General features: G+C 36.5%; 3 protein-coding genes across 4 annotated transcripts in view; 1 reads left to right on the top strand and 2 right to left on the bottom strand.

The window, feature by feature from the left end:
* SLC38A6 (solute carrier family 38 member 6) overlaps positions 1-8,085 on the bottom strand; it is a 63,965-nt gene extending 55,880 nt beyond the window's left edge. The window contains exons 1-3 of the mRNA XM_047767474.1: positions 7,851-8,085; positions 6,627-6,757; positions 4,504-4,577 (exon numbers count right to left, since the gene is read on the bottom strand). Coding sequence (XP_047623430.1) covers positions 4,504-4,577; positions 6,627-6,757; positions 7,851-7,955 — 310 coding nt within the window. The 5' untranslated portion in view covers positions 7,956-8,085. The remainder of the gene's footprint in view (positions 1-4,503; positions 4,578-6,626; positions 6,758-7,850) is intronic.
* Positions 8,086-8,121: 36 nt separating this feature from the next.
* On the top strand, positions 8,122-17,305 carry TRMT5 (tRNA methyltransferase 5). The gene is made up of 5 exons (XM_047767473.1): positions 8,122-8,202; positions 9,352-10,013; positions 11,869-11,993; positions 15,553-16,207; positions 16,580-17,305. The coding sequence occupies exons 1-5, from the start codon at positions 8,198-8,200 to the stop codon at positions 16,630-16,632; spliced, it is 1,500 nt and encodes a 499-aa protein (XP_047623429.1). The 5' UTR covers positions 8,122-8,197; the 3' UTR covers positions 16,633-17,305.
* A 5,953-nt stretch (positions 17,306-23,258) lies between these two features.
* The window catches only part of MNAT1 (MNAT1 component of CDK activating kinase), a 214,303-nt gene continuing 210,083 nt past the window's right edge, over positions 23,259-27,478 (bottom strand). For both annotated transcript variants that reach the window (XM_047767471.1, XM_047767472.1), the window contains exon 8: positions 23,259-23,715. In XM_047767471.1, coding sequence (XP_047623427.1) covers positions 23,595-23,715 — 121 coding nt within the window. In that variant the 3' untranslated portion in view covers positions 23,259-23,594. The remainder of the gene's footprint in view (positions 23,716-27,478) is intronic.

Here is a 27,478-nt window from a genome sequence, read left to right as displayed (position 1 = left end):
TTGAGGGAAAGAAGAAATGAAAAAAAATCATCCTCAAGATAGCAGAGTAAGCAAGTGATTATGAACTAAAGAAGGTAAGAAGAATAGTATCACAGGTCCACTAGACAGTGAATTACAGTAAAATTAATCCTCATGGTTGTGGCTTTTCCTCAGGAACATTCAACTTCACAAGTGCATGTGTAAAGTAGGCAGTTACATTTAACCATGGTTGGAGTTTTGTGAGGGAAGTAACATAATGAAAAGGAGGAGCAAGGGAGGATCAAGGGAATAACATAGCAAAAACTTCAACTGGATAAAAAAGGTGAAATATGGATAAGAGTGTAAAGGATAGTGCAAAGGTGGTAAATCAATGAGTTGAAGTCCTGGTAGGGGAGAAGAATTGACAGAATTGGAGTACCTGAGGGAATGACAAAAAATTTTAAAAGCTTTTGGAGGGGATGAAATTTTGGCAATGACAAAGTCAATGGCATGACCATGGAAATTAGTAGCTGAGGGTAGGCAGGGGAGATAATCATTAGAAGAGAAGAGGTTAAGGAAATAAAAGTATTGAAAAGATTATCCACATGGATATTGAATCATCCAGAATCACGACAGGGGTAATACTGCAAAAACTGAAAGGAAAGCAGAAGCTTAAATGTTTATAAAATGACAGAAAGTGGCTGAGGATTCTGTACATGTTAATCCTAAGGGGGCCATGGGCAACAGAGTTATGAAGGTCAAAGCTGGAGGCTTAGGGAGAGGGAGGTGGTTGAGAAGTGAAAATGAGGTGCAACCAGGACACCCATCCCATCTTTATTTTTTAACTTTTTGGCCACACCCTCAAGCATGTGGAAGTTCCCTGGGCCAAAGCTGCTGCAGGGACAATCCTTAGGAGACCTCTACCTATCCACCTCTAGACCTGTCTGAAGGACGTGGAAGAGAAAAGAGTGGCCACTGGCGAGAACTACAAAGAAAGCAGCATCCTCAGAGAAGCCTTAGGTTCCCTAGAGTAAGAAAGTTAATGTAGAGAAAAGAGTTAAGAACACAAGGGTTTTTTACTGATGAGTGACCGAGAAGGCTCACTGGAAGGGTTTTAGGAAGTGGGGAGAAGTGAGAGATAAGGTCAGAAAATGGATGACAGAGCCATACAGGATGAGTCTGGGAAATAAACAATAACCTTGGTTTCCTGAAGAGATGAACATAAATTGAGATAAATGGTTTAATGTCATTAATCCAAATGATCTCAATGCAAATAATGATGACAATGCAATGAGTGGTGGGGATCAAATACTAGGGAATGGGGATTTGACCAGATGCATACTGAGTTCTAAGACTCTAAAGACTCTAGTCCCTTCTGCTGACACTGATGTGGAGGCCAGAGGAGGGGGGCTGCCCATTAACTCCCAGAGCATAAAAATCTCCCCAAGGAATCATGGTGAGCCAGCTGTTTCTGAGACAGCAGTATGTACAACCCTTGCAATCCTTATAAGCTTTGGCCCAATCAGAATTTATAATAATAGAAACCAGCATTTACCAAGGACCTGACATTTTATATATGTTATTATATTTCATTCTCACAATAATCCCAAGAGGAAAGTATTATTACCTTTATAGATGGCAAACTAAGGCTAGAGATTAAAGTATCTTATATGCCATCTCAGCTCCTAAGAAAAGTCCAGACAGATCCTAAATCCTATATAAAATGAAAATAGGGAGTTCCCGTCGTGGCGCAGCAGAAACGAATCCAACTAGGAACCATGAGGTTGCGGGTTCAATCCCTGGCCTCACTCAGCGGGTTATAGGATTCAGCGTTGCTGTGAGCTGTGGTGCATGTCGCAGACAAGGCTTGGATCTGGCGTTGCTGTGGCTCTGGCGTAGGGTGGCAGCAACAGCTCCAATTAGACACCTGGCCTGGGAACCTCCATATGCCACGGGTGTGGCCCTAAAAGGTCAAAAGACAAAAAAAAGAAAAGAAAACCTAAAACAGCAGAATTTCATGAGAAGAAATCCTTTACTTTTATAAAGATAAAAATTTCTTGGGGAGTTCCCGTCGTGGCGCAGTGGTTAACGAATCCAACTAGGAACCATGAGGTTGTGGGTTCGGTCCCTGCCCTTGCTCAGTGGGTTAACGATCCGGCGTTGCCGTGAGCTGTGGTGTAGGTTGCAGACGCGGCTCAGATCCTGCGTTGCTATGGCTCTGGCGTAGGCCGGAGGCTACAGCTCCGATTCGACCCCTAGCATGGGAACCTCCATATGCCGCGGGAGCGGCCCAAGAAATAGAAAAAAAAAAAAAATTTCTCTTGCGTTCCATGCAAAGAAATGAAGAGGATAAATTTATAAAGACTTATAAAAGACCTTTCTGACCAATGGATCCAATCCGAGCTCAACACTCCATTATTACAGCCAAATAAACTGAGGAGAAAATTTAGCTACACATTATTCTCTCATTTATTTATTTACTTACTTATTTTTTATTTTTTAAAGCCTACCTCCATAGAGAATTTTACAAGGACTGAAGGAATTCAATCAATGGAAGACAGGTGCATCAGTGTATATGAAGAACCATGAAGAAGTTAGTTCATGGACCAAGTAAGCTACAAAAATCAAAGAAAAAGAAAAAAAAAAGAGAAACAGAGGTTTTCACTTTATATGTCCCAAAGGTACAGAAAAGAACAACAGTATTAGGATTTTAAAGTTAAATATAGATGAACTGAAGAAGAGCAAAACATTTAGCACTACTCGGAAATCTTTATAAATTGAATATTACTTCCAAATAATTAAAATTAATAAGGCAAGACACTTTAGTTAATGAAGACATAATTGCCACACAGTTGACTAATATATTAGTAGAATCCATGACAAATAACCTATGAAGATGTTAGATAAACTATTACTATTAAACAAAAACAAATTTTTGCACAAAGAAGCAACATTTCAAAACATGTTTAAATTTTAGTCGAGTTTTGGCAGAATTTATAAATACACTCATTTAATGCTGTTACTCTTGATCTTGGAATGCTGTTGTAAACAACTTGTTACTTTGAGATTAGTATCACTGCATTGTTTCCTAGTATTTTTATCTGTCTGCACATTGCTCACGCCCTCTGAAAGCAGAGGGATATATTTGTGGACTGGATGGCCAAAAGCATGAGCACAAGTTACAGCTATAAACTGTGGATCCTAAATCAGTTTTGCATAAGAGTCAGCTAGACAACTTTTGAAAACCTAATCTTGAATCCCACATCAGGTTCTTGGAATTAAAATCCCTGAGGCTTAGAAACTTCTGTTTATAGAAAGATCTGCAGGTGTGTTTGATATATAGATTACATTAAACTATAACTGTGGATTTAGAATTATGTTTTGAAGAGTCTTAAAATACAACAGAAATACCTGTGGGCTTCTCTCACCTGTTTCAGCCAGAATAATCTCATTTTTATTTATTTTATGTATCTCTCCTGCTTCTTAAAGTCTGAAAACTATAAGATCAGACAGAGCAAAGTGAACCCACCCACATAAGAATTAAACTCATGATTTTACCATCATAACTAAGCTAATGCAAAGACAGAAAAGACCTGACAGATAAAAAGACCAGGAATGATGGGCACAGAGTATTTGTTAATGCCAAAAGGAAAACCTTGTGAAAGCTATTCTGTAATTCATATACTTTTATTTATTGCAATGTAAAATAACTTATTTAATACATGACTGGATTGCATAATAAAGTTCCCAAAATGGAAAACATAATTTAAAAATTATATATATTTTTATATATAAAAACAGGAATCAGGGTGGGGAGCAAAGAAGGCAGTAGTAGATCTGGGGAGGTGTTTTTTTGTTTGTTTGTTTTTGTTTGTTTTGTCTTTTTGCTATTTCTTTGGGGGGCTCCCGAGGCATATGGAGGTTCCCAGGCTAGGGGTCGAATCGGAGCTATAGCCACTGGCCTATGCCAGAGCCACGGCAACGCGGGATCCAAGCCGCGTCTGCAACCTATACCACAGCTCACGGCAATGCCGGATCGTTAACCCACTGAGCAAGGGCAGGGACCGAACCCGAAACCTCATGGTTCCTAGTGGGATTCGTTAACCACTGCGCCACGACGGGAACTCCTGGGGAGGTGTTTTTGAGGAAATGATCACTCTAGGAGAAATGTGATCCCAACGAACGCTTATCTATTACTTCCCCATAACACAAGGTCTGGATCCTTTAAACACCTTGTAGGTGTTTCCTTTAATCTACTTTAACCCAGAAAACCATGTCCTTTGTCGTAGAGAAAGGCAGGTAAGAATGCTAGTGTCCTCCACCCATTCTGTCCTGGGATATTCCCCCGTAGGACTGGGTCTATCCATCCAGACCTTTTGAAATTCTCTACTTCAACCGCCTACCTAATAATGATGTATGCCTGCTGGAACTCAGATTGGAGATAGCCAATCCAATGCATGCAGTCTTAAAGAGCTCAGTCTTAAAGAGCTCTTAAAGTCTTAAAGAGCTGCTTCATCAAATGAATCAGCACAGTATTTTACTCACCTGTCTGAATACACATACTAAGCAGGAGATGAACTGAGTAAGAAGCCAGCAGAGCAACTATCAGCAGCAACAAACTAAAATGTAAAAGAATTCATGGTCAAATCCCCCAAAGGTTTCTTATTTATGCTATCCCACTACAAGGACAAAATTTTTTTCACATCCAAATATTCACAGGGACTGTCTCTGAGTAGTTGGATTATGATCATTAAAGAAAATAAGAAGATACTTTCTGTATTCACCAAAATTTATTCAAATGAAAATATACTGCTTTGAAATTTTTTAAAAAATCAGAAAAAAAACTTCACTTAAAACAAATTTCCTTCTTCAGCCCTCTTGTCTGCTGACTGCTGGCTCAGCCAGTCATTTTGCAATGTATCCCTTTTATTATCTCTCCTTATTCTAAGTCTAAAGAGACATTTCAGTTGTTAAATATCATTGTCTTCTTTTTCCTTTCTTCGTTTCTTGTCCTTCCAATGATGTATACCTCCTTAGCATACCTTCACCTATAATTGTGAATTAACACTGCAGTTCCTAGCATCTGTTAAACCCACACACTCACCAAACTAAACCAGAAACATCCAGTTAACACATTTATAATGATGCCATTTGGAAAATGTGCAATGTAATAATTGAGGTCCTCTCACCAAAAGTGTGAACAGAAACAACATGCATAACCCCCTACTTATTCTCAGGAAGATACTGGTAGGACAAGCTTCTAGAAAGCTGTCCCCAGTGGAGTCCCCTCTAAGCTGAAGAAATACTATGGTTGTAGTCTACTTAATACTTGCTAATAAGTAACAGAACAGAGAAGTGAAAGTACACTTGTCAACTGACTCAGGAAACCTGACAAAATAACAGTTTGACATCACAAAATGGAAACTGTGATAGGATTCAGCAAGCACACATTCAGTAGTACACATCTACATATAAGACCCTTTATGGATTTTAAAATATAATTTCTCAAAGGGGACTAAAATATAAATCCTCTGATAATGTCTTGCCTAAGGTGTCACACAGGTTTGAAGTTTTAAAATTATGAAAGTTTGTGAATACATTCCATAATAAAAGCAAGTTGGGTTACTTAAAATTGGTTTGCTAATCAAGAAAATCAAAATAAGGAGTTCCCATTGTGGCTCAGTGGGTTAAGGACCCCAAGTTGTCTCTGTGAGGATGCAGATTAGATTCGCTCAGTGGGTTAAGGATCTGATTCAGGAGTTGCCGCAAGCTGCAGGTGTCTAGGTCGCAGAGGTGGCTCAGATCTGGTGTTGCTGTGGCTGTGGCATAGGCCAGCAGCTGCAGCTCTGATTTGACCCCTAACCTAGCAACTTCCATATGCTACAGGTATGGCAATAAAAATAGTTTTTTTAATTCAAAATAAGAGCAAAAATGAACCTAAATGAAACTCTCTATGTATCTTAAGTTTCCTAGAAAAAGAGGTCTGCTTCTACTGACAAAACAAACTTGTTCATTCATTCTATTAAGCATGGTGCTAGATGCTAAGGATAAGGTCTAGTCCTAAAGGATTTCAGAGTTTAGTGGGGAACCTAACTTGCAAACAAATTATTACAATATATTATAATTAAAGAACAAATATACAAAGTACAATGGAAACACAAGACAGGAATGTCTTCTATCTGTGGCAAACTGGCATATGAGCTGAGACTTAAAAGATGAATAACTGAATATATGTCCAGCCTCAGAGGATGAAACAAGACTACTTAACAGTAAGAAGAAAGGAGATGGGGAGAAATGAAAAGATTATGTCCTTTATTTGCACTCACAAAATTGCTATTTATTATTAATCTGCATGGCTGATAAACTCTGATTTACTTTGGCCAACTTAACACAACAAATAAGCCACTTCTTAAGGTTATAAATGTGTAGATCAAGTTTCCATTTTTTAAAACTAGCTACACTTTGGATAAAAAAAAAATACAGGTTATGTAGCATCCCTCCAAGCTACAGGCTAGCAGCAATATAAAAGTTAAGAGGAAAATGTTGAAAGCCCAGAAATAACTAGAAATTGTATAGTACCAGCTTCTGCAGCCTATCTCTTTGCTTATTTTGAACTATCAAAATTAAGGGGGGAAAAAAAGTAATGGTAAAATAAGAAAAAAACTCACCTAAATCCAAGAATGCCAGTGTGAGCCATAACATAAGCTAAGCCAAGGATGCCACTTCCCATGATGGCATTCATCAAATTAAACACTGAGAAACCAAATGAAACACCTGGGGATCCCTGTCTGTGAAGTTCCTGTAAGCACACAAATTTAATAGAGTCAAATGTTTGAATGGTGAGGTTCAAATTTCATCAAGAAATGACAGACAATGGAGGATATCTGCAAACCAGACACATGATGTGACATACCAGGGGCTCAACCAGCAACCCAGCACTGGTTTCCTTTCCTTCCCTCCTCACCTCCCCTTAGTGCAGCACCAGGAATCTGGTTTCCTAGGAAAATCAACTCCAAGCACAGAAACCAGGTCGGCTTCTGAAAAGTCATGACTAACCTTGTGACTGCAAAAGATGAAGATAGGGTAAAATGGGGGTGGGGACAGAGAGCAGGAACATGGCCCCAAGCTCACATGATTGAATCAGCATGGGGTTACTGTAGACTTCTGCTGCTCCTCAGTGACTAGGACAGCAAAATTAATCTCTATTTATATACTTAATGAATTAAGTCTGCCCAACGGGAAGGATGGTCAGGAACACCTTACAATGATGATACAGTAAATAGCGATTCACGTTGCTCTGGCGAGGACACTATGGAATACTAAACAGTATGGAATACTAAAACAGTATTTGGGAACAAAGTCCTAGAAACTGTGACTTAAGTTAAAAGTTGAGTGCACAGGCTTTAGGGTCAGGGGAAAGTACTATGTACCTATTATCAGGCCACCTCCACTCCTTCACCATTAAGGATCTCTGCATTAAGTTATTTACAGGTCCCCAGTGACTAAGCTGGGAAAAGAAAAATCTTGTGACTCTTGCACAAAGCTCACACGACTGGTGAAGGAAACGAGAAGCCGAGAAACCAACAAAGATGCTAAAAAACAGCAGGGAGTTACATAATCCTGGGGCTACTCCTTTAAGTGGGGTGACCAGCCTCCAACTCGCCGCTGCACCTCTTCACCTGAGCCTGCACCTCTACTTCAGCTGTTCTTTCTAGCACAGGTTAGGCTCCTATGACACTCATTAAGTCCGCCAGATCTCGGAATCTCGGCTGCTGCCTTTGGGCCCCATGCCCTAAGCCTCTTCCTTCTCCCCTCGCCTTCCCCTTTCTTTTCCCCGTCGTATTTGGCAGGAACATCAGAAAAGTGCCGGGACTTGAGTTGTGCTAACTTACGTTGCTTAGCAACGGGCTCAACTCTTCCGCCTCTGCTTCTTCTATCTGCTGGGTAGAGACAAACCAGCCCGGCTCCGCACTGATGGTCCCCCACGGCGCCTCCATGCTGCTTGCTGGCCGACGACCCAGTCCATCTACCAGCTACCACCCCTGCTCTCCCGGCCAGAGTCGCGCCAGAGGCGGGGCTGCATTCCCGGCCCTTCCGGGTGCCTGTACCTCACTAGGGCGGGGAAGGAAGAAGGTAATCGACGCGATCTGATGACGCTCGCCCTTCGGCGACGAACATTGATGTCGTCATCGAGGGCCCGCCTCTCCGTCGGCGACCCATTTCCGAACTGCAGCAGAGCATGAGGTGAGGGGTTGTTCTGGGAGGCAGCTGCTGAGCGACGCCGGTAAATGGGATAGTGACGTTGATGAGATGGTGGCCGCTACACCTTTGATAGTTCGAAGGGGCTGAGGGCGTGTTGGCCGTACCGGTCAGCTCAGGGCGGCTTTCCGCTTTGCGCTGCCTAGGCGAGGTCACCCACCGCCCGGGTGCCGTGCCAAGCCTAGGTCTGAGTACAGTACCAGGGAGTGTGGAGTCTCGTTCATCTTTTCAAAAGCTTTCTGATAGAACTTTAGCCATATTTTTACACATGTAAAGCCGAGACTCACATCAAGTAATTTACCCAAAGTAAATTACACATCTGTTTACCTGCTAGACCCAATTTGAACCCTGGCTATAAATTTTGACAGTTGCTTTATAGGGTTACCAGACGGGACCCTTTCCTTTTACAGTTACTTTTTCGGTAACAAAATGAATAACTGATACTGTTAATGGAATATGCGTATAACACTTAACAGGCCTCATCCTCAAAATACTGAAACCTCTAGTTATGGGCAGGACTTGTGGCAGTAAAACTTAGAAGACAACGTAGAAGTATATTAAGAATACCAGGCCCTGGAATTTAATCCTTGCTCAGCCACTATGCAGGAACGGGAATTTGGGCCAATTAACCTACCCTTGAGCTTTAGTTTACTCATTTACAAAATGAGAATGTGATACCATGCACACCTCCCAAGGATTGATAATGTATGTAAAGCACCTGACCTAATAGGAATCCACAAGAATTTCCTTTTAAATATTCCCATTGGTAAGGTCATAAATATTGTGACCATTTCATTTAGTGGTGATTCTTAAACTTCAGCCTTCCAATCCCAAACATGTTCTATAGAAAATTGTGGTTGGGAAGGTCCATTGACTGAACGAAGGGTGATGGATCACAAAGCCCTAGTCCTGGCAACACATGGGTAGAAGGTGCACTTTTATTATTTACCACCATTAAAGGTCATCCTGTCCTGGAAATGATAGTATTCTTCTCACACACCACTAAAAGTTTTAATCATCAGCATTCACCCATTATTTAAAACAATTTAAAATTTTATTCCCCAAACTTATTGTGAACATGTTAAGTTAGTGTGTAGCTTTATGGTATTTGTTTTAATGAATACTTTTTTTTAGGATCTTATGGAGGCCATTTGGATTTGGATTCTCAAGAAGACATCTCAAAGTGGAAAGCTGTGGAATAACTGAATCAGAATCATCGATTCCACTAGCTTGGGTGTCACTGATACAGAAACCTAACAGAGCACCTGATATTTTCTCGTTGGATCAAAGAAAAAGATTCTCAACCATGCCTGAAATAGAAACAAATCGGAGAGACTCTGAATTGTTTTCACCACCCTCTGATGTTCGAGGAATGACAAAACTTGATAGAACAGCTTTTAAAAAAACAGTCACCATCCCAGTGCTTAAAGTGAGGAAAGAAATAGTCAATCAGTTGATGCGATCCCTTAAAAAGGCAGCACTGCAGCGCCCAGGCATCAAACGTGTGATTGAAGATCCAGAAGATGAAGAAAGTAGACTAATTATGTTGAATCCCTATAAAATCTTTACCAGTGATTCCTTTGAGAAAGAAGAACTCAGTATTTTAAAGCAACTAAATGTCAGTCCACAGATATCTAAATATGATTTGGAACTAACTTATGAAAACTTTAAATCAGAAGAAATATTGAGAGCCGTGCTCCCTGAAGGTCAAGATGTGACTTCAGGGTTTAGCCGAGTCGGACATATCGCCCACCTGAACCTTCGAGATCATCAGCTACCTTACAAGCATTTAATTGGTAGGTGTGTCTTAGTGATACATATTAGAAAGCAATGAGCAAGTTCTAATTTTAGTTTTAAAAAATTTTAATGCTGAATTATAAGAGCAGGACATTTTAAGTTGGATCTTAGCTGCATACTCTCTCTTTTGAGGGCCATCTTGGAATACCTTTTCCAGAGTCATAGCAAGCTCTAAATATCAGTTTAAGCTTTTGTGTATACAATGCATATAAGTAAAAACTTGAATCACTTGCTTTGGTAGAATTCTTTGGCAGCTTGTCATTTTGGTAGCCAGGACTTATTAAAACTTTAGGAAAAAAAAAAAAAACTTTAGGACTATGTTGAATACAAGGTTTCATAAATTTGCATGTTTAAGTCAAAAGGGCAAGACACTGTTTACTCATATTTTCATTGATCAATTAATTCAACTTGTTTATGTCAGGCACCACACATTGTTTTTTAGTGCTTCTAGCCTTAGAGAAACAATGCTGTGTATGCTGTACCTCTGTAGCCCAGAATTTAAGCCTGGGTCTTTTATTCGTTGGGATAAGATAGAAGCAGAAGACTAATCACAATTGCACTAATCCTCATGTAAATATTTAATGTCTGTGAATTCTCCAGATTAATTTTTTTTTAATGTAGAGTATTTGTCAGAACTTGTGGGAATTATTTTCAGCTTTAAAATGTAGTGCTCGGTATTTTGCATGGGTAGGATTTCAGAGATATGCTATTAGGCATTTCCTTGGTTTTTATTGATGAAGGGGGCTGATAATGCATAGTGATAACATAATAAATACTTAAGCAAATCCTTATAATTATGACTGGGTATAAATGTCAAGTCTAGGTTTTCCTATGAGTCATTGCCTATTCTAACTCAAACATTCCTTTTAGCACTTTATTTTATAAACTTTTTCATAAAGAGAAACTCATATATTAAAAATGAAACATTTCTATAAAGGGGTAATTTTAAAGCTTTTACTATAGATCTTCAGAACAGGTTTTTTTTCTTTCCTCATTTATGGTACATTTATATATCTTTAAGACTGAGTTCTGATGCATGAAACAGAATAAGATAAGAATAATGATTGACAAGAGTTTGTTGATATTATCATGTTCTAAATCAAGTATCTAATTATCAGAGAAATTGGACAAATTCTGGTTGCATTTAAGCCTATTTGTATAATGGAGTACTTTTACTAACTTACAAATCAAGTTATCTTTCCTTCTACAATGAGATAGCATATAGATACCTTTTTAAGTGCTCACCAAAAAAAGTAGACTTTGATTAAAGGGCATCAGTGTACAATTTTATCTTTGTAGCTTTTTCTGCTGTGGCACATATTTGACATAAAGAACAATTTAAGTAAATGAATGTTTTATTTAGATAAAACTAAAGAATCTGTGTTCCTTTTATTTGAAAACATTATTTTTGCTGATATATATTTCCAAGGTGTAGGTTTCAGATACACAATAAAACAGACATTTGGTTTGAGGCCGGTGGGGACAGGCTGGCATTTTCTAAGGTCATTTGTTCCCATAGTCCTTCCGTCTCTTCTATTGTTCCCATAGTCCTTCCATCTCTTCTATTCTATAGACCAATTCCCTATGGTCTACCTGTTTGCTTATCGTTGTATTGATAAATTTAAGGAGATTAAGTGAAAAACATTAGTTAGACCAAAACTCCTCAAAAATTTTTCTTTAGAAAGGTACCCACACATTTTTGGTGTATCTGTGTTGGGGGCTGTCAGGCATTAACTTTAGTAATCTGTTGAATCTTTACACATACTAGGATACAGTTTTTGTCTATAAACCAAAAGAAAATAGAGTTCATATTCATTTCATGTTTGCTACTTATTATGAATTCTTTTCTTTTAGGCCAAGTAACAATTGACAAAAATCCAGGAATCACCTCAGCAGTAAATAAAATCAATAATATTGATAATACCTACCGAAATTTCCAAATGGAAGTACTTTCTGGGGAGGAGAATATGATGACCAAGGTATAGAGTATTTTATTGTCTCCTAATACAGTGTGTATCAAGATCAATGTCTAAAATCAGAGTAAATGACAAAGGTGAAGAATATTTATAATACCAATATTGATAAGTATGTGAAATGTGAGTGAGCATTTACATATAGTATTATGGGAGTGCAAATTGAGTCAGGAAGAGTGTATGGTAATAAATGTATTTTGCAATTTTGAATAGATACATCGTTTGACCAGGCATTTCATTTATAGGAAGTTATCTCAAGGATATAATTTGGAAAAAAGTAATAATAAAATAAAGAAATAGAAACAATCTAAATGTCATCAGTAGAGAACTGATTAAATTCTTGTATAATACCACAGTGGAATACTCCATCATTAAAGATTATTTAGCTCTACACTTAAAATAAATTGTCCATTGACATATTAAGTGACAAAAAATAAGTTGTAGAACAGTATATATAATAGTTCCATTTTAACTATGATAATTTTGAATATGTAAATACACATATACCTCAGAATGTTAATAGTGACCATATTTTTATTTGTAGTTACTGATGACCAATTATAATTTAAAAAGTATAAAGTATAAAGTTATCTTTATACTTTCCTACTTAACCACATATTTCTTTTATAAGAAAAATTATTTCAAAGAAAAAAATAAAATATGTAGGAATAGATTCCTGGTATAAACTAGTTTCTCATCCTCCATCTCCAAAATCCTCTGTAGTGTTAGGTATAATAAACTTTTTAAAGCTAAAAGTCTTAGATAATTACATGTTAACAGTATGTGAAATTTTGTACCTAAACTAGGAAATAAGTTAAACTTGCTCCACCACTTGACAAAAGTTTGAATAGCAAAAGCTACTCCTAAAATGTTAGACATATCTTTTTATTTATTTTTTTATTAATTTTTTTTTTTTAATTTTATGGCTGCACCTGAGGCATACAGAAATTCCCAGGCTGGGGACTGAATCCAACCCACAGCTGCAACCTTAAGCTGCAGCTGAGGCAACACTGGGTCCTTTAACTTACTGCTCTGGGCTGGGGATCAAACCTACCCACACCTCTGCAGCAACCTGAGCCACTGCAGTTGGATTCTTAACCCATTGCACCACAGTGAAAACTCCTAGACATATCCTTTTTTTTTTTTTTCCTTTTTAGGGCCACACCTGCAGCATATGCATGTTCCCGGGCTAGGAGTTGAATCAGAGCTGCAGCTACTGGCCTACACCACAGCCACAGCAATGCAGGATCTGAGCCATGTCTACAACCTACACCACAGCTCACAGCAACACCAGATCCTTAACCCAGTGAGTGAGGCTAGGGATCAAACCTGCATCCTCATGAAGGTTCATAACTGGCTAAGCCATAATGGGAACTCCCTAGACGTATCTTTAAACAGGACTTTTAAAATAAAACTCAGGAGAGAATTTATGCAAAATAATTATTTTTTAAGATTCTGGACCCCTGATGTCTTACTGTGAGTATTTTAAGTGTAATATTTCGACAGAATTAAATAGTGTCAAAACGTTAAAATACCTACACCCTTACCGTTAAGTCCTGAGCTAAAAGCTTTAATTATAACAAATCCCAGAAACCCACAAGATAATGGCTGTTGTTATTAATATTCTCTTTATGCAGATGGACTTACAAGGAGTGACTGAGCAGGGTGTTTGGAGCCAGGCTTCTGTCTCCAGAGACCATGCACAGTCTTTGCCTGAATACTAAACCTCCACTGCCCAATGCTTGTGTATAATGTATGAGGTCTGTTATGGCAACAAGATATCAATGTGAATCCTTTGGTAATAACAGCGTTTATCTCAGCTGACACTGAGACGTACCCTGACTGAATACTGTTCATGTTCTTTACTTGGTAGTGACGCTTAGGGTAGCAGGTAGTATCATTCTTCTCAGAGAGAAGATCTACAGTTCTGAGAAACTTCTATCATTGTATAAATGCCTTGGATTGATTTCCTAAGTAAACTAAAGTTTGTTCTTAGGACATTTTATATCTAATATTTATACTATCAAATAAATGTAAAAACTCAGTATAACATCTTTGCTCCAAACAGAATCACATTAACTATAGGAGCTCATGCAGAATTTAAGTACTATGTGTGTATATTATGAGGTAAAAGGATTCCTGAGTGAATCTGCTTGAAAAGTAATACTGAGTGAGATATCAAAGATTAGCTAAAACCAGAGAGACACTTAGAATCTGATTGTTTTAAGGTAGATCTGTGTTTCACATTAAAGAGCTTAAAGGGGAGTAGAAGGATTTCAGGAAAAGCATCCCAAGACATAGTTAAACCTACTAGGTTATATACCTAGAAAGACTTTCAGTTGGCAGAATCATGAATAAACATTTCCAACTCTGGAACTTTAATAATGTGGCCAGGGCATCTGATGTGATTGGGAGGAAAAAAAAAATATATGTAAATTTGGAATTAAGGTTCATGAAAAGAGAATACAGATGATATCTATCACATTTATAGAACGTAGAACTTTCTGGCCTTTGATTCTTCAGCCATTAAAATAAGGGGCTTAAGATGATGGGTGAGGTCATATTCCACAACTGTAATTTTAGTTTTGTTTTCTATATTCTATCATGTTTATGATAGTCCCAAAAGAAATTGCTACAAAGTCTTAATTTTGCTCAAGAGTTAGTTAGCTTCATTGTATATATTTAGTTTATCCATGAAAACTCAGATTAGAGAAAGGAGAAAATAGGGGAATGATTTGTTCTATACACTGGCTTTAATTTATAGACATGAAAACTGTTAAGTCTAAAAACATAGCAAAACACCTCAAAATTCAATGGCACATGACATCTGTCATGCCTCCCTCTGATAAACTGAAAACTAATGAAGAAAGCTTGTTTGCTGTGTGGAAGTGCTGTCTGCAACTTAGGTACCCATCATGAAGATAAGTGTAGTATGTTGTTTGAAAATACAGGGTTTTTTTTTTCCCTATCAGATGACATAAGAGAATATAACTAAGAGAGAGAATATAACTAAGCTAGACAGTTGTCTTATCTGAAAAATTCCTAATGTGATTGGGGAATCACTTCACAGCCCTTTAGGATGAAATAGAGAGCCATTTGGCTTTGAAGAGATGACTTTCCTCATGAAAAAGTCTAAAGATATTAACAGGGCTCAAATATAAACATCAGAATTCTAATTAAAGTACTTTATTTATTTATTTATTTATTTATTTATTTATTTATTTATTTTGTCTTTTTAGGGCCGCACCCACAGCACATGGAGGCTCCCAGGCTAGGGATTGAATCAGAGCTGCAGCTGCGACCTATACCACAGCTCACAGCAATGCCGGATCCTTAACCCACTAATCGAGGCCAGAGATAGAACCCATGTCTTCATGGATGGTAGTCAGATTCACTAACTGCTGAGCCATGATGGGAGCTCCCTAAAATGCCTTTAAATGCACTGTTCTTTGCTCTTAATAGCAGTAAATTTAAATGTGTGTATGTGCCGGGGTACCTCCATCCAATATCAGTTACTGGAATTTGAGACTAAGCAGTTTAACCAAAAGCATAATACCTTTTGCAGGTTCGAGAAAACAACTACACCTATGAATTTGATTTTTCTAAAGTCTATTGGAATCCTCGTCTCTCCACAGAACACAGCCGTATCACAGAACTTCTCAAACCTGGGGATGTCCTATTTGATGTTTTTGCTGGGGTTGGGCCCTTTGCCATTCCAGCAGCAAAGAAAAACTGCACTGTATTTGCTAATGATCTCAATCCTGAATCCCATAAATGGCTATTGCACAATTGTAAATTAAATAAAGTGGACCAAAAGGTGAAAGTCTTTAACTTGGATGGGAAAGACTTCCTCCAAGGACCCGTCAGAGAAGAGTTAATGCAGCAACTGGGATTACTGTCAAAAGAAAGAAAACACTCTGTGCACATTGTCATGAACTTGCCAGCAAAGGCAGTTGAGTTTCTCAGTGCTTTCAAATCACTCTTAGATGGACAGCCATGCAGCAGTGAGCTCCTTCCCATAGTGCACTGTTACAGCTTTTCCAAAAATGCTAATCCTGCTAAGGATGTTCAGCAACAAGCTGGAACTGTGTTAGGTGTTTCCTTGGAGGCAGGCAGTTCAGTTCACCTAGTAAGAAATGTGGCCCCCAACAAGGAAATGTTATGCATCACCTTTCAGATTCCTGCTGCTGTACTCTACAAGAATCAGACTGAAAATCAAGGTGAGCAACTTCTGGGAAATTAAATGTAAGCTGTAATATTACTCATATAAGCATTCTTGGGCCACATATATATTTTATATTATTTTTTAAACTTGGAAATAGGTTAAACTAATTCTAGTTAGATATTTCAGTTCAAGACACTTTGGCATTCAATTGTGACTTGCTCACAGTGTTACAGATTTTAGTATGACACTCTATTCAGTCCAGTAGAAAGCTATTTCATTAAAATAATAAATCCACAGGAATGCTATTTCTTTCATGCATCAGTTGAGTAGATTAAAAATCTTTTAAATGCCTATATTATATGCTTTTAAAAAGTATTTTCAAATGTTAAATATCTTACCTAATATAGGTTTTCTGGATTTGTTACAGAGACTCATGATGATCCACCTCTTAAACGCCAGAGGACAGATAGAGACTTTTAAGAAGACAAAACACCAATTGCTTCAATCACTTAATTGGAAATATTTTCTCTATCTCCCCATTAGACCTCTATGTAGTGAAATATCATTTGTATGATTTCATATTTTAGTATTCAGTTGTTTTAGTATTGAACCATTTTATATTTTGCCTTGCTGTATTACAAATCATATTTAACTTTTTGTCAGATAAATATGTTTAAATACCGTCTTTCTGTTGGGAAAATAGTTTTTGAAGGTGGGATAATTGTGCGCTACCTGGGAAAGCACTAATCATTGTTCGGTTATTCTTAGTTGAATAGTATAGCTAAGTTTTATATAGGTACTTCTTTACTATCAGCATAAAACTAATAACAAATGAGATTATTTATATCAGAGATAGGAAAACTATGTCCAGCAGGCCAAATCTGGCCCACCGCCTGCTTTTGTATGACAGGTGACCTAAGAATGGTCTTTACTCTTTTTTTTTTTTTTTTCTTTTGGCCATGCCTATGGCATGGCAATTTCCTGAGCCAGGGATCAAACCAGAGCCACAGCAGTGACAGTATCGGATCCTTAAGCTGTTGGACTGGTTCTTACATTTTTAAATGGTTGAAAAGGAATCAAAAGAATAACATTTTATGACATGAAAATTGTATGAAATTTGAATTTCACTGTCCATAAATAAAGTTTTATTGGAACACATCATGCTCATTTGTTTACATACTGTCTCTGGCTGCTTTCATGGTTTAACAGTAGAGTTTAGTAAATGCAAAACAGATGGGATATGATTCTTATTTCATACTGCTGCTCAGCACACTACATACCACGTGACACAGTTACAGCTCAATAGCATTTTGAGTGCCATGTATATTACCAAGCTATAACATTTTATTATTACCAGTGTATATCCATCATCCCAAAACAAGAAAAGTAGTTGTCCAATGTTGTGCTTTTAAGGCACAGTTAGTAGAGTATAAATTTTTTTGATATTGAATTAGATGACAAAGCAACCATACCTGAGCTAAAATACTTTGAATAAAATGTATTTCCAAAAGAAGTACTCATCACAGTATTTCCAACTCACAAAACAACTGCCAGAAAAAGTAGAAATTTAAATTAGAAATATAATAGCAGAATTTCTTCACAAAATAAAAAATGAAAGTGAGGCTACAAACAAAATAAGTCTCCAAGTGACTCTTGTAAGCCAAGCAAGGAAAACCATTTACCAATGGTGCGTTAACTGTATCTCAAAGTGGCAGTCTAAGAAATGTGTCCAGAGAAAGCCAACTTGTTTAAGACTGTTAGCCTCTTGGCAAGGACAGTTGCTCAGAGAGCTGAGAACATTGGCAGCAACATCAGTAGTCAAAAAGGTAAATGAGTCAGAGTGGTTCTTCACTCTTGATGAGTGGATAGATGTTATTAATACTGCTCAGTATTTGAGGTGTCCGTGCTGAGTTTGAAGTTACTAAAGAATTACCCTTTGAATTAGCCTCTAAATACTCAAAATGGAACAATTACTGGTGAATGCTTTGAAAGAAGTTGAGAAAACATTCTGTAAAACCTGAAGTAGAATCTGATGTTATAACTGATGATAGTTAAAAAAGTGAAGTAGAAAAAGATCTAGTTGGAGAAATTTTACAAAGCTTATGAAAATGTTAGATGTTTAAAACCTATAGTTATTCACTATATCATTCACCAGCAAGTACCTCACAACAAATATTTAAATCTATCATATTTTTTTAAACTGGTAGTATCAATCGTATATTTCATTTGCTTTCTAGGACTTTATCCTCAAAACCCTTGAATTCTGTCAGAAATGAAGGCTGAATTTTCTGCTTAACTATGTTTGACTTGCTTAACAATTATAAAGCTTAGCTGCATTTTTTTTTTTTTTTTGGTTCAGAGCCAAGACTGAAATTTCTTAAGAACCAACTTAACCACTTCTAGAATACTGAATGTTTTTGGAAATTAGTTTTTGCTAAATACTTGAGAATATTTCTTAAATATTTCAACCTGCAATTATAAGACAGTCATAACTTTAATATGAAACATGCTACAGTAGTCATTTCAGTAACATTTGAATCACAGTACCCTCTATTACACATTTCCTATGCTATCAAAAATTAAAACAAACAAGATTTCCATTCTCTGGAGTTCCTGTCAGTCGTGGCTAAGCGGAAACGAATCTGATTAGCATCCATGAGGCACAGGTTCGACCCCTGGCCTCACTCAGTAGGTTAAGGATCCAGTGTTTGCTGTGAACTGTGGTGTTCACTGCAGATGTGGCTCTGATCTGGAGTTGCTGTGGAGTAGACCAGCTCTGATTTGACTCCTAGCCTGGGAAGTCAAATCAGACTTCCCTCTATATGCTGTGGGTGTGGCCCTAAAAAGACCAAAAAAAAAAAAAAAATTGAATTCACACAATTAGCAGTGAATGTATTTTCTTGTTCAGTATTTTTTGGAACCATGCAAATGCAGGTAAATTACCATATTTCAAAATCCATTTAACTACAATTGAACTTCCACATATCTTCCATTAGAAATGGTTGATGTAGGAGTTCCCATTGTGGCTCAATGGTTAACAGACCCAAACCCAACTAGTATCCATGAGGATGCAGGTTCAATCCCTGGCCTCACACAGTGGGTTAAGGATCGGTCATTGCTGTGAAATGTGGTGTAGCAGATGCGGCTCGGATCTGGCGTTGCTGTGGCGTGGCATAGGCTGGCAGCTACCGCTCTGATTTGATCCTAGCCTGGGAACCTCCAAATGCCGCAAGTGAGACCCTAAAAAGACAAAAACAAAAAACAACAACAAAAAAAGCCTGGCTAATGTGTTATTGTAATGACATGCTAAAAAAGCAAATACCAAGAGATTAAGAATCTAATTGAGTTTTACGAATGCCTTCCAAGTGATGTATATGCTCAGTTAAAATCACATGCTCCTAGACTGTTTATCAGCTTTGAGTAGTATCTGTGTGAAAAGACAATTTTAAAGGTGAAATGTATAATACCTCATTATAGATAACCATTAAAGATTGATCATTTACAGTTCATTTTGATGATAGGAAACATTCAGAATCCCAATTAAAGGAAATGTTACTCCTCTAAAAAGCACTATAAAAAATGGACTCAATTATACTTTGAATTTAGTTAATTTAAAAAAATGTGCTAATTTATCTCGCTTATTTACAAAATGGCCTCAATTTTGCCTCTTGGCCCACAAAGCCTAAAATATTTACTCCTAGGCCCACAGAATAAGCTTGCGGACCCCTCATTTATTTACTTATTTATTTAGTCTTTTGTCTTTTTTTTTTTTAGGGCTGCGCCCTCGGCATGTGGAGATTCCCAGGCTGGGAGTCTAATCGGAGCTGTTGCTGCCGGTTTATGCTAGAGCCACTGCAATGCCAGATCTGAGCCACGTTTGCGACTTACACCACAGCTCACGGCAACGCTGGATCCTTAACCCACTGAGCGAGCCAGGGATCAAACCCGAAAACTCATGGTTCCTAGTCGGATTTGTTTCCCCTGAGCCATGACGGGAACTCCAGGACCCCTAATTTATATCATTAGTTACAAACTCAAATGCCTTCGGAGACTAGGCAGGTAATAATAAATAGGTGAGGGCAATATATGGTAAGAAGTATAAGGAAGTAATGAATTGGAGTTTTCATTCCTTATCTAAAGGCCACTTAAAACTATTTTGGAATTCAACCCAACCTATTCTATGTAAGACCTTGGGGGCTAATTCAGCCAGGGACTGCTAGTTTGGGGCTTCCAATTTTCTTCCTCTTCCCTCCCTTCCAAGTGTATATAGGTCAGGGGTCAGCAAACTTTCTGACCCCTGTGATTCAGGCTTTGTAAGCTATAAGGTCTCCGTTGCTTCGTAACTCTGCCATAGCAGCCCCAAAGCAGCCATAGCAATTCATAAACACTGTGTTCCAAAAACACTTTTTATGGACACTGAAAATTTAATTTCATATGCTTTTCACATGTTAAAAAGTATTAACTTCTTTGGCTTTTTCCAACCTTAAAAAAATGTCATCACCAACCTTAGCTGATGGAGCATACAAAAATAGGAAGCAGCTGGATTTGGCCAGGGTTCTGTAGTTTGCCTTCTTCTGTTCTAGGTAAAGATAATCAATTTGTAAGCAGGAATAAGAACCTTTTTCTTAGTACTGTACATCAATGTGATAGGTTATAAATATTAAGTATGGGTACAAATGATGTTTTTATTCATACAAGTGGTCAGATACATTTATTCAGCCCTTTATTAGGAAAAATATGCAGTATACAATTGCAAAGAAAACAGAATCCTTAAATGCTTCTGTTATCAGACTTTAACCCCACTTCCTTTTTCTCTTGGAGTGGGTAAATGAATGTGTGATTATTTCATTATTTAAATTTGGCTCACCCTAAACTTTCTGATATGATACCTAATAAATGAACTCTTGGTAAATCCACTAGAAAATGATAGCTAGAATGCCCCTTAGAGACAGTTTTTTAATTTTGTTAAACTTTGGACAAATTTTCTGCCACCTTAATTAGATTTTGAAATGATTATCTTACCACCTGTTCACAGGCTAAAGATAACTTCTAAGAGAAGCTTAGATCAAATATTTATTGAAAGAAATTAAGGAATACTAAGTAAACTACAATGTATGTGTATTCACTACCATTAATATCTGCTTAAAAGTCGATAGTCAAATCATATTCTACATAATGAATTTCTCAGAACTTCTCTCAACGATATCAACACAGTTAACATTCCATTTAGGAACTAGATTAACTTGTCTATAAAATTTCCTGGAAGTCTTTAGAAATTTGACTACTCAGACTTGGTTTTATACAGTTGGTGGATATAAGTTTGACAGTCATCTCTAGAACATGGACTCTGCAGTTGAACCACTTGGGATTCAAACCCAAACTTTGCTGTTTTTAAATTGTATTGACCTTTTTGGTAGGTTGCTTGACCTCTCTATGCTTTAGTTTCTCCATCTATTAATATAGGGAAATAATACTGGCACTATTATGAAGATTAGATAATACACCAAGGATGAAGAACAGCGCTTGGCACACAGATTAATGTTCAGTAGCTGTTTCTGTGCTAGTGTTGTAAAATGTTAAGACAATAAATTCATGTTGAGGAAAGACTTGTACCGCTTTTTGTCTCTGAGAGAGGAAATCACTGGGAGGACAGGGGATAACTTCATCATTGCAGAATATTTCTGTTATTTAGTGAATTGTTGAATTCTTTCACAATTCTCTTTGATCTAATACGGTCAGTTAACAACTTCTAAATTTGGCCTACTGAACAAAGTATGGCAATAGTAAGGGGAAAATAATTACAAATGTATAAAGGTCATGGAAATTATTTGCCAAATCAGGTGCAGACAATTTCCACAAAAATAAGGTAGGCACAAAAAAAGTTTTGAAAGCCTTTGAAATGTTTTGTTAATTAGTTCATTCCATTTAAATAATTATACAAGGTACTGAGAATAAATAATAGTGTTTCTTTTTTAAAGACTGGATGATTTACTTTGGCAGCTGAGTATAGCAAATCCTTAACCACAAGCCCAATGTTCTCACTATTCTTTGAACAGATTTATAGATTGTACTTAAAATGCTAATCCTCAACTGGAGAAAACCAATAGATATGAGAAATAGGAAGCAGCCTAGTAGAGTATATAAAACTAGACTTGGATAAAAAACTTTTGTTCTGATTCTTGCTTTTTATTAACTTGTGTATATGTTCTTGGCCTACTCAATTATCTGATGCCTTGGTTTTTCTCAATTATCAAAGATTATAAGATGAAGATGTACTCCTGAAATTAATACCTCCCTGGTCAAATAAGATGGAGCTGTTAACATATGGATATTCTACCCTGTGTAACCACAAATCTTGTTTCACATAGCTTTCCACTCATAAAACTAACATCTGTTGTAATGGAAATCTGATAGGAAATCCCTTAATTTCCTTGAGAAACTATGTCTCATACAAGGTTGAGATGCTACAAATATCCATCCTACCCACATCCAAACTCTGTAAGCAACATTCTGGTTATACTAAAAAAGCCTTTGAAGTTTCAACAGAAACTACATCAGCGTCTGCAATTTACTCATAGGGAAATTTCATTAAAATATATTCATTCCAGTCTCCATGGTTTATCATAAAATGAGCTCACATTTGAGGTGAAAGGTGCCTTTTAAGTATTAAATTTTTATTAACTTACTTCTTTGAATCTGTCATTAGAGCAGGTTAATACTCTGCTCTGGTTTAGCCCAAGCGAGGCTCACAGCTGGGAACTGTAACAGACTGATCAAGGTTTGTCTCACTTTCCACTGCTCAAAATAGGCACTGATGCCGCATGTGCGGCCCTAAAAAAAAAGGCGGGGGGGGGGGGGCGGACTGGATTCTTAATACTGAAAGAGAAACATTATCACAGGTCAGGTTTTACTTGCCACAACCTGCTGGTAGAAGGAGATAATATTCACTTGTCTGGACTAGTATTAAGAAGACATTGGGGGAAAAAATTGGAACATTTTATGAGAAGAAATAATAGACTTGGATATTAACAGTAAATGTCGTATTCAAAATGGCATTTTTAAATGTGTTCAAGTAAAACACTGTAATAAGAGAAAAACCACAAAACTTAATATAAAGTCTAGCTTTATTTTTAAAAAGATTTTACAAGTCTGTCAACCTCAAACATACATAGGTGAATTACATCTTCCATCAGATGAAGCTTACAGCTTTAATCTCTCTCAGAAAAATATGAATAAAAAATAAATCTTTTTCACAAATATTTATCCACTATATTACTTGGCTTAGTTCTGAAATTTTCTCTCTATAAATACTTTAACACAGCTCTAGTGGTAGTACCATTGTTGTGTATCTGCATATGGCTATAATTTTACAAGTCTGCTTTACTTTCGCTAGCTCCCTGGTTCGGCTCCAAGGTCCAAATCTTATAGAGGAGAAATAAAGGTTAACTGGGTTGCCAGAAAAGCCCACTGAATGCATCCTGTAGTGCTCTGTGACAAGCAAGTGAAGAAGTATAGCCTCCAGCAATGTCCTGTGGAGAAGCAGCTCTGACATGGTTTAAATACCTAAAACAAAAAAAAAGTGTAGCTTTGATATAGAAAGCACATATAAATTGATAAACACTTTAAAAAGCTATAGGAAAACTGATTCAAATGTTAAAAAGAATTCTAAGATTGAAATGTTCAGACTTTATAAATGTATTATTACCTTTTAAAAGGAAACATACCAATTCTAAATTATAAAACACATTACATTAAGATCCAAAGACAGCTCTCAAGGAGATTTTAAAAATAATACTTGCTATTAAAACATTCCCTATTTCAATTTTCATAACTAATTTATTTTGATGGCTGTTGTTTGTGTACCCAACTGCTACTCTTCTTCCTGGCATACTCTTTTTTTTTTTTTTTTAAGGTTTTGGCAATGATTTTTTTTTTTTAGGTTTTTATTTTTTTCTATAATTGATTTACATTGTTCTGTCAAATTCCTGGAATACTCTTAAGAAGTAAATGTATATCATAATACTATCACTAATATTTTACACAAATATTGAATGTTTTACATAAATATATTCTGAAAAAAATTCCTAAAGAAATAATAAAGAGAACATACTAGTTACTTCACAATTACTTCAATATTACAACATATTATCTCTCTCCTTAAAGGAAACTTTAGAAAAGTACATGTCCAAGAAATCTCTGAAACTGAACCTAAGTTCAAAAGAATGTCCCAATTAAATTGTAAATACAGAAGAGTCTTGAACCGATCTCAAAAGACTGTAACAGACACTATTTTTCTTCAATCACACACATGTTATTCAGCCTTTAAAACTTTCTACCTTCATAAAGGTACATAAACAAGCCTCAAAATATGGGACAACGATAGCTGAAGAGGGGCAACTTGTTAGCATGACTATCACCACTGTAGGAAAACAAACATTTCAGCTTTGCTTTAATGCCTACTTTGAGAAACCATATTGTTTCTTCAGGCCTCAGGAAGCAAAGGAGCTTCACCTGCCTTAGAATTATGGTTATGGCAAATGAATAAATCAGGTACCAGAACATTTTAATAACTTGGAAACTTTTCTACTCATTGATTCAGACTTCCTGTGTGTCAAAGTCTTGATGCATGAGCAACTTATTATTTCTAACATAATAACAAGTCTGTTTTTCATTTGTATCCATGTTTAATAAGCTTGTGTGATTAAAAAATATATGGCAATATAAGAGGCCAAACAGAAAAAGCAGTCAATGTAAGACACGCATAAGCTCCTGGAACTGACTCTAATTTATTCACATTGCCACAAATCAAGGTGTTAACTCAATTCTTTGCTTCTCTGCCAGGGGTGAAAGGGGGAAGTGAAAGGAGAAAGGAAATTAATATTTATTGAGCAACGATCTCCAAACTTTTTTGATGGTATATTTATAGCAGTAAAAATATTTGAACATCCATCTCCAGAATCTGTATACTTGTTTAAAAATTATATATACAAGGAATTAATATATTATATACTATTATATAGTAATATAAAATACAGATATTAATATAGTAAGCATATCAAATATATATAATACAAAAATATAAAACATATAATATATAATTTAAAACATTTATAAGATGAGATTAAAATATTTAAATAAAAGTTCTAATATTTTCTCCCTACATCCCATCTTACACACCCCAGGGAGCTATATCCTACTTTGGAGACTACTGCTATTAAATAGTCATTGTCAAAACCTTGGGTCGCTCAGGATTTAAATAGGGATTCACCAAATCTACTACATGGCCATAAAGGTATCTGCTTACTACCTCCCAGGATGCAATAAAATGTCCACTCTTAAGACTGATGCATGAGAAATGCAGTAAGTGTTAAATCACCTCAGTCTAAAAATCAACCTGAAATAGCAATAAAATTAATTTCTCTTCCCTAAGAATTCAGTAACATACAAATAATGAGTAATATTTTTACAGGTATCTTAGAAATGAAATATTCCATTCCTGATACAAGTTTCTAGGTAATTTTTATCTATAAACCCAGATAATGTTGTGACACCCTCCTTCACTTTCCTCAGACGCTCAAAAGCAAAGTCTAATGACTGTTTACTCATGGCAGCTCAAGTACCACAGAAGAATGTGTCAACCTTACAAAGCAAACCATCATAAATGAGAACTGGTTTTCATAACTGTGATACAAACCACTGTCAACTAGCTGTTTTGATTCGTCACATTTTGGTACAACTTGCTTTTGGGAAAGTTGAGTCATACCATCTCTGGCTTGGCAATTCAAGCATAAACCTGCAGTGTACATACAACTTTTTATATGTTATCCTGAGAAACCTAAAACAGCTGCACTGCTGGGAGGAAAACACAGGACCACCAGTAAAAAATCCAAAACAGTTGCATCTTTTAATTTATTACTGTGCACTGTTTCCATAAAGAGTATATGTAACAGTTCAACTTTTTATAGGTAAAATGTAATAAACAGTTAATACTCATTTATGTCATAAATGTGTTTTTAAAAGTTTATTTAAAATGATTAATTAGTGTTTGAAAACAGTATTTCTTGAACAGTATTTCTTGAACAGAGCTATGAGCAAATATTTAAAAATTTGAGTTATTAATGCTAAGTTGTAGATTCTCACTGCAAAAATCAAGTCCATTAAAACTTCTTTGCATAGCATTGAAAAAAAAATACATTTTCCTCTAGCAATCATTTACATTAAATATATCTGAAGTATGATTTGTTAAAGACTTGCTTATTTACGTTGCTGTTTTTGAACTCTAGGGTTGCACAAAACAGTTATTGTTAAATATTTCAACCTATTTTCACCATGGCAACCTACATTAATTTCAATTAAAATGATAAAACAGTTCATTATTGTTATCCAACTGTGGGCTTTTATTTTCTGGGTACCTTAATGTTCTTAAACCCTTTACTTATTGTATACCAAAGTATTTTAAAGGATCTGCACTATTGAAACCACACAATGAGAATTTAGTGTTCTGCCTACTTTTTCACATTAATCCACATCTGTGTTGTTTTAATTCTTTCATGACCATTACAAATATATCAATGAATAGGATTCCTGGGGTTTCTGGCAGAGGTCAGTATCATTTCATGTACACCTTTATACAACAGGATGAGGAAGAAGTCTTAGCCAAATTTATTTCCAAAAGTCAAGCTCAGTTGGATTCTGGAGCCTGGAGGTAATTGCTCTGACTATTTAGCCAATCCCAAGACAGTATTTCTGTTTTTCATGGGTTTATTTTAAATACCTGTAAATCTTATAAGCAGAAACCAGGAAAGAAAAAAAAGAGGTTTGCTTATTTTGGTACCTATGCCTTATTTTTACTGAAAGCAGACTAAACTCAAAGATTTAAAAATCATACCTTTGATTATTTTCTTAAATAAAGCTTTTTTTAAAAGTATGTTTTCAAAAGCATGTCTCAGATAATTCCTATACAAAGGGCATCTTATGCCCTAATTTATCTTAGATCTAAAAGTGCCTTCCTTTGCCATTACCCATCAAAATCCCTTTCAAATAGACTCTGGAGAAGGAGGAGGAAAAGGAGGGAATGGATCCTGAGAGGGGAGTAAGAAAGGATTAAGTGTTAGAAAATCACACTTGAAAGTTCATTCCTGAACTTTGATTTCCTACACTGTCATTTTCTTCTGTTACATTAGCAGCTTTACTCCCAAAGAAGGTGGTATAATTTACACTTAGCTTCAGAAAGACTTCAATTTCTCAGTTAACATAAGAGAGTTCTGATTATTCTTTTATTGTTTCCCATCCTATAAAAGCCCTATATTGACCATATGGCTGAAGT

The sequence above is a fragment of the Phacochoerus africanus genome, chromosome 2 (genome assembly GCF_016906955.1).
Source record: "Phacochoerus africanus isolate WHEZ1 chromosome 2, ROS_Pafr_v1, whole genome shotgun sequence".
NCBI lineage: Eukaryota > Metazoa > Chordata > Mammalia > Artiodactyla > Suidae > Phacochoerus > Phacochoerus africanus.
The sequence above is the reverse complement of the archived record's forward strand: the minus strand, read 5'-3'. Positions and strand labels throughout refer to the sequence as shown.

What these genes read in the sequence shown, in the direction of transcription:
- TRMT5 (XM_047767473.1), top strand. An exon ending in AGGAGAATATGATGACCAAG is followed by an intron (nt 11,994 to 15,552) that starts GTATAGAGTATT and finishes TACCTTTTGCAG; the next exon opens with GTTCGAGAAAACAACTACAC. An exon ending in GAATCAGACTGAAAATCAAG is followed by an intron (nt 16,208 to 16,579) that starts GTGAGCAACTTC and finishes GATTTGTTACAG; the next exon opens with AGACTCATGATGATCCACCT.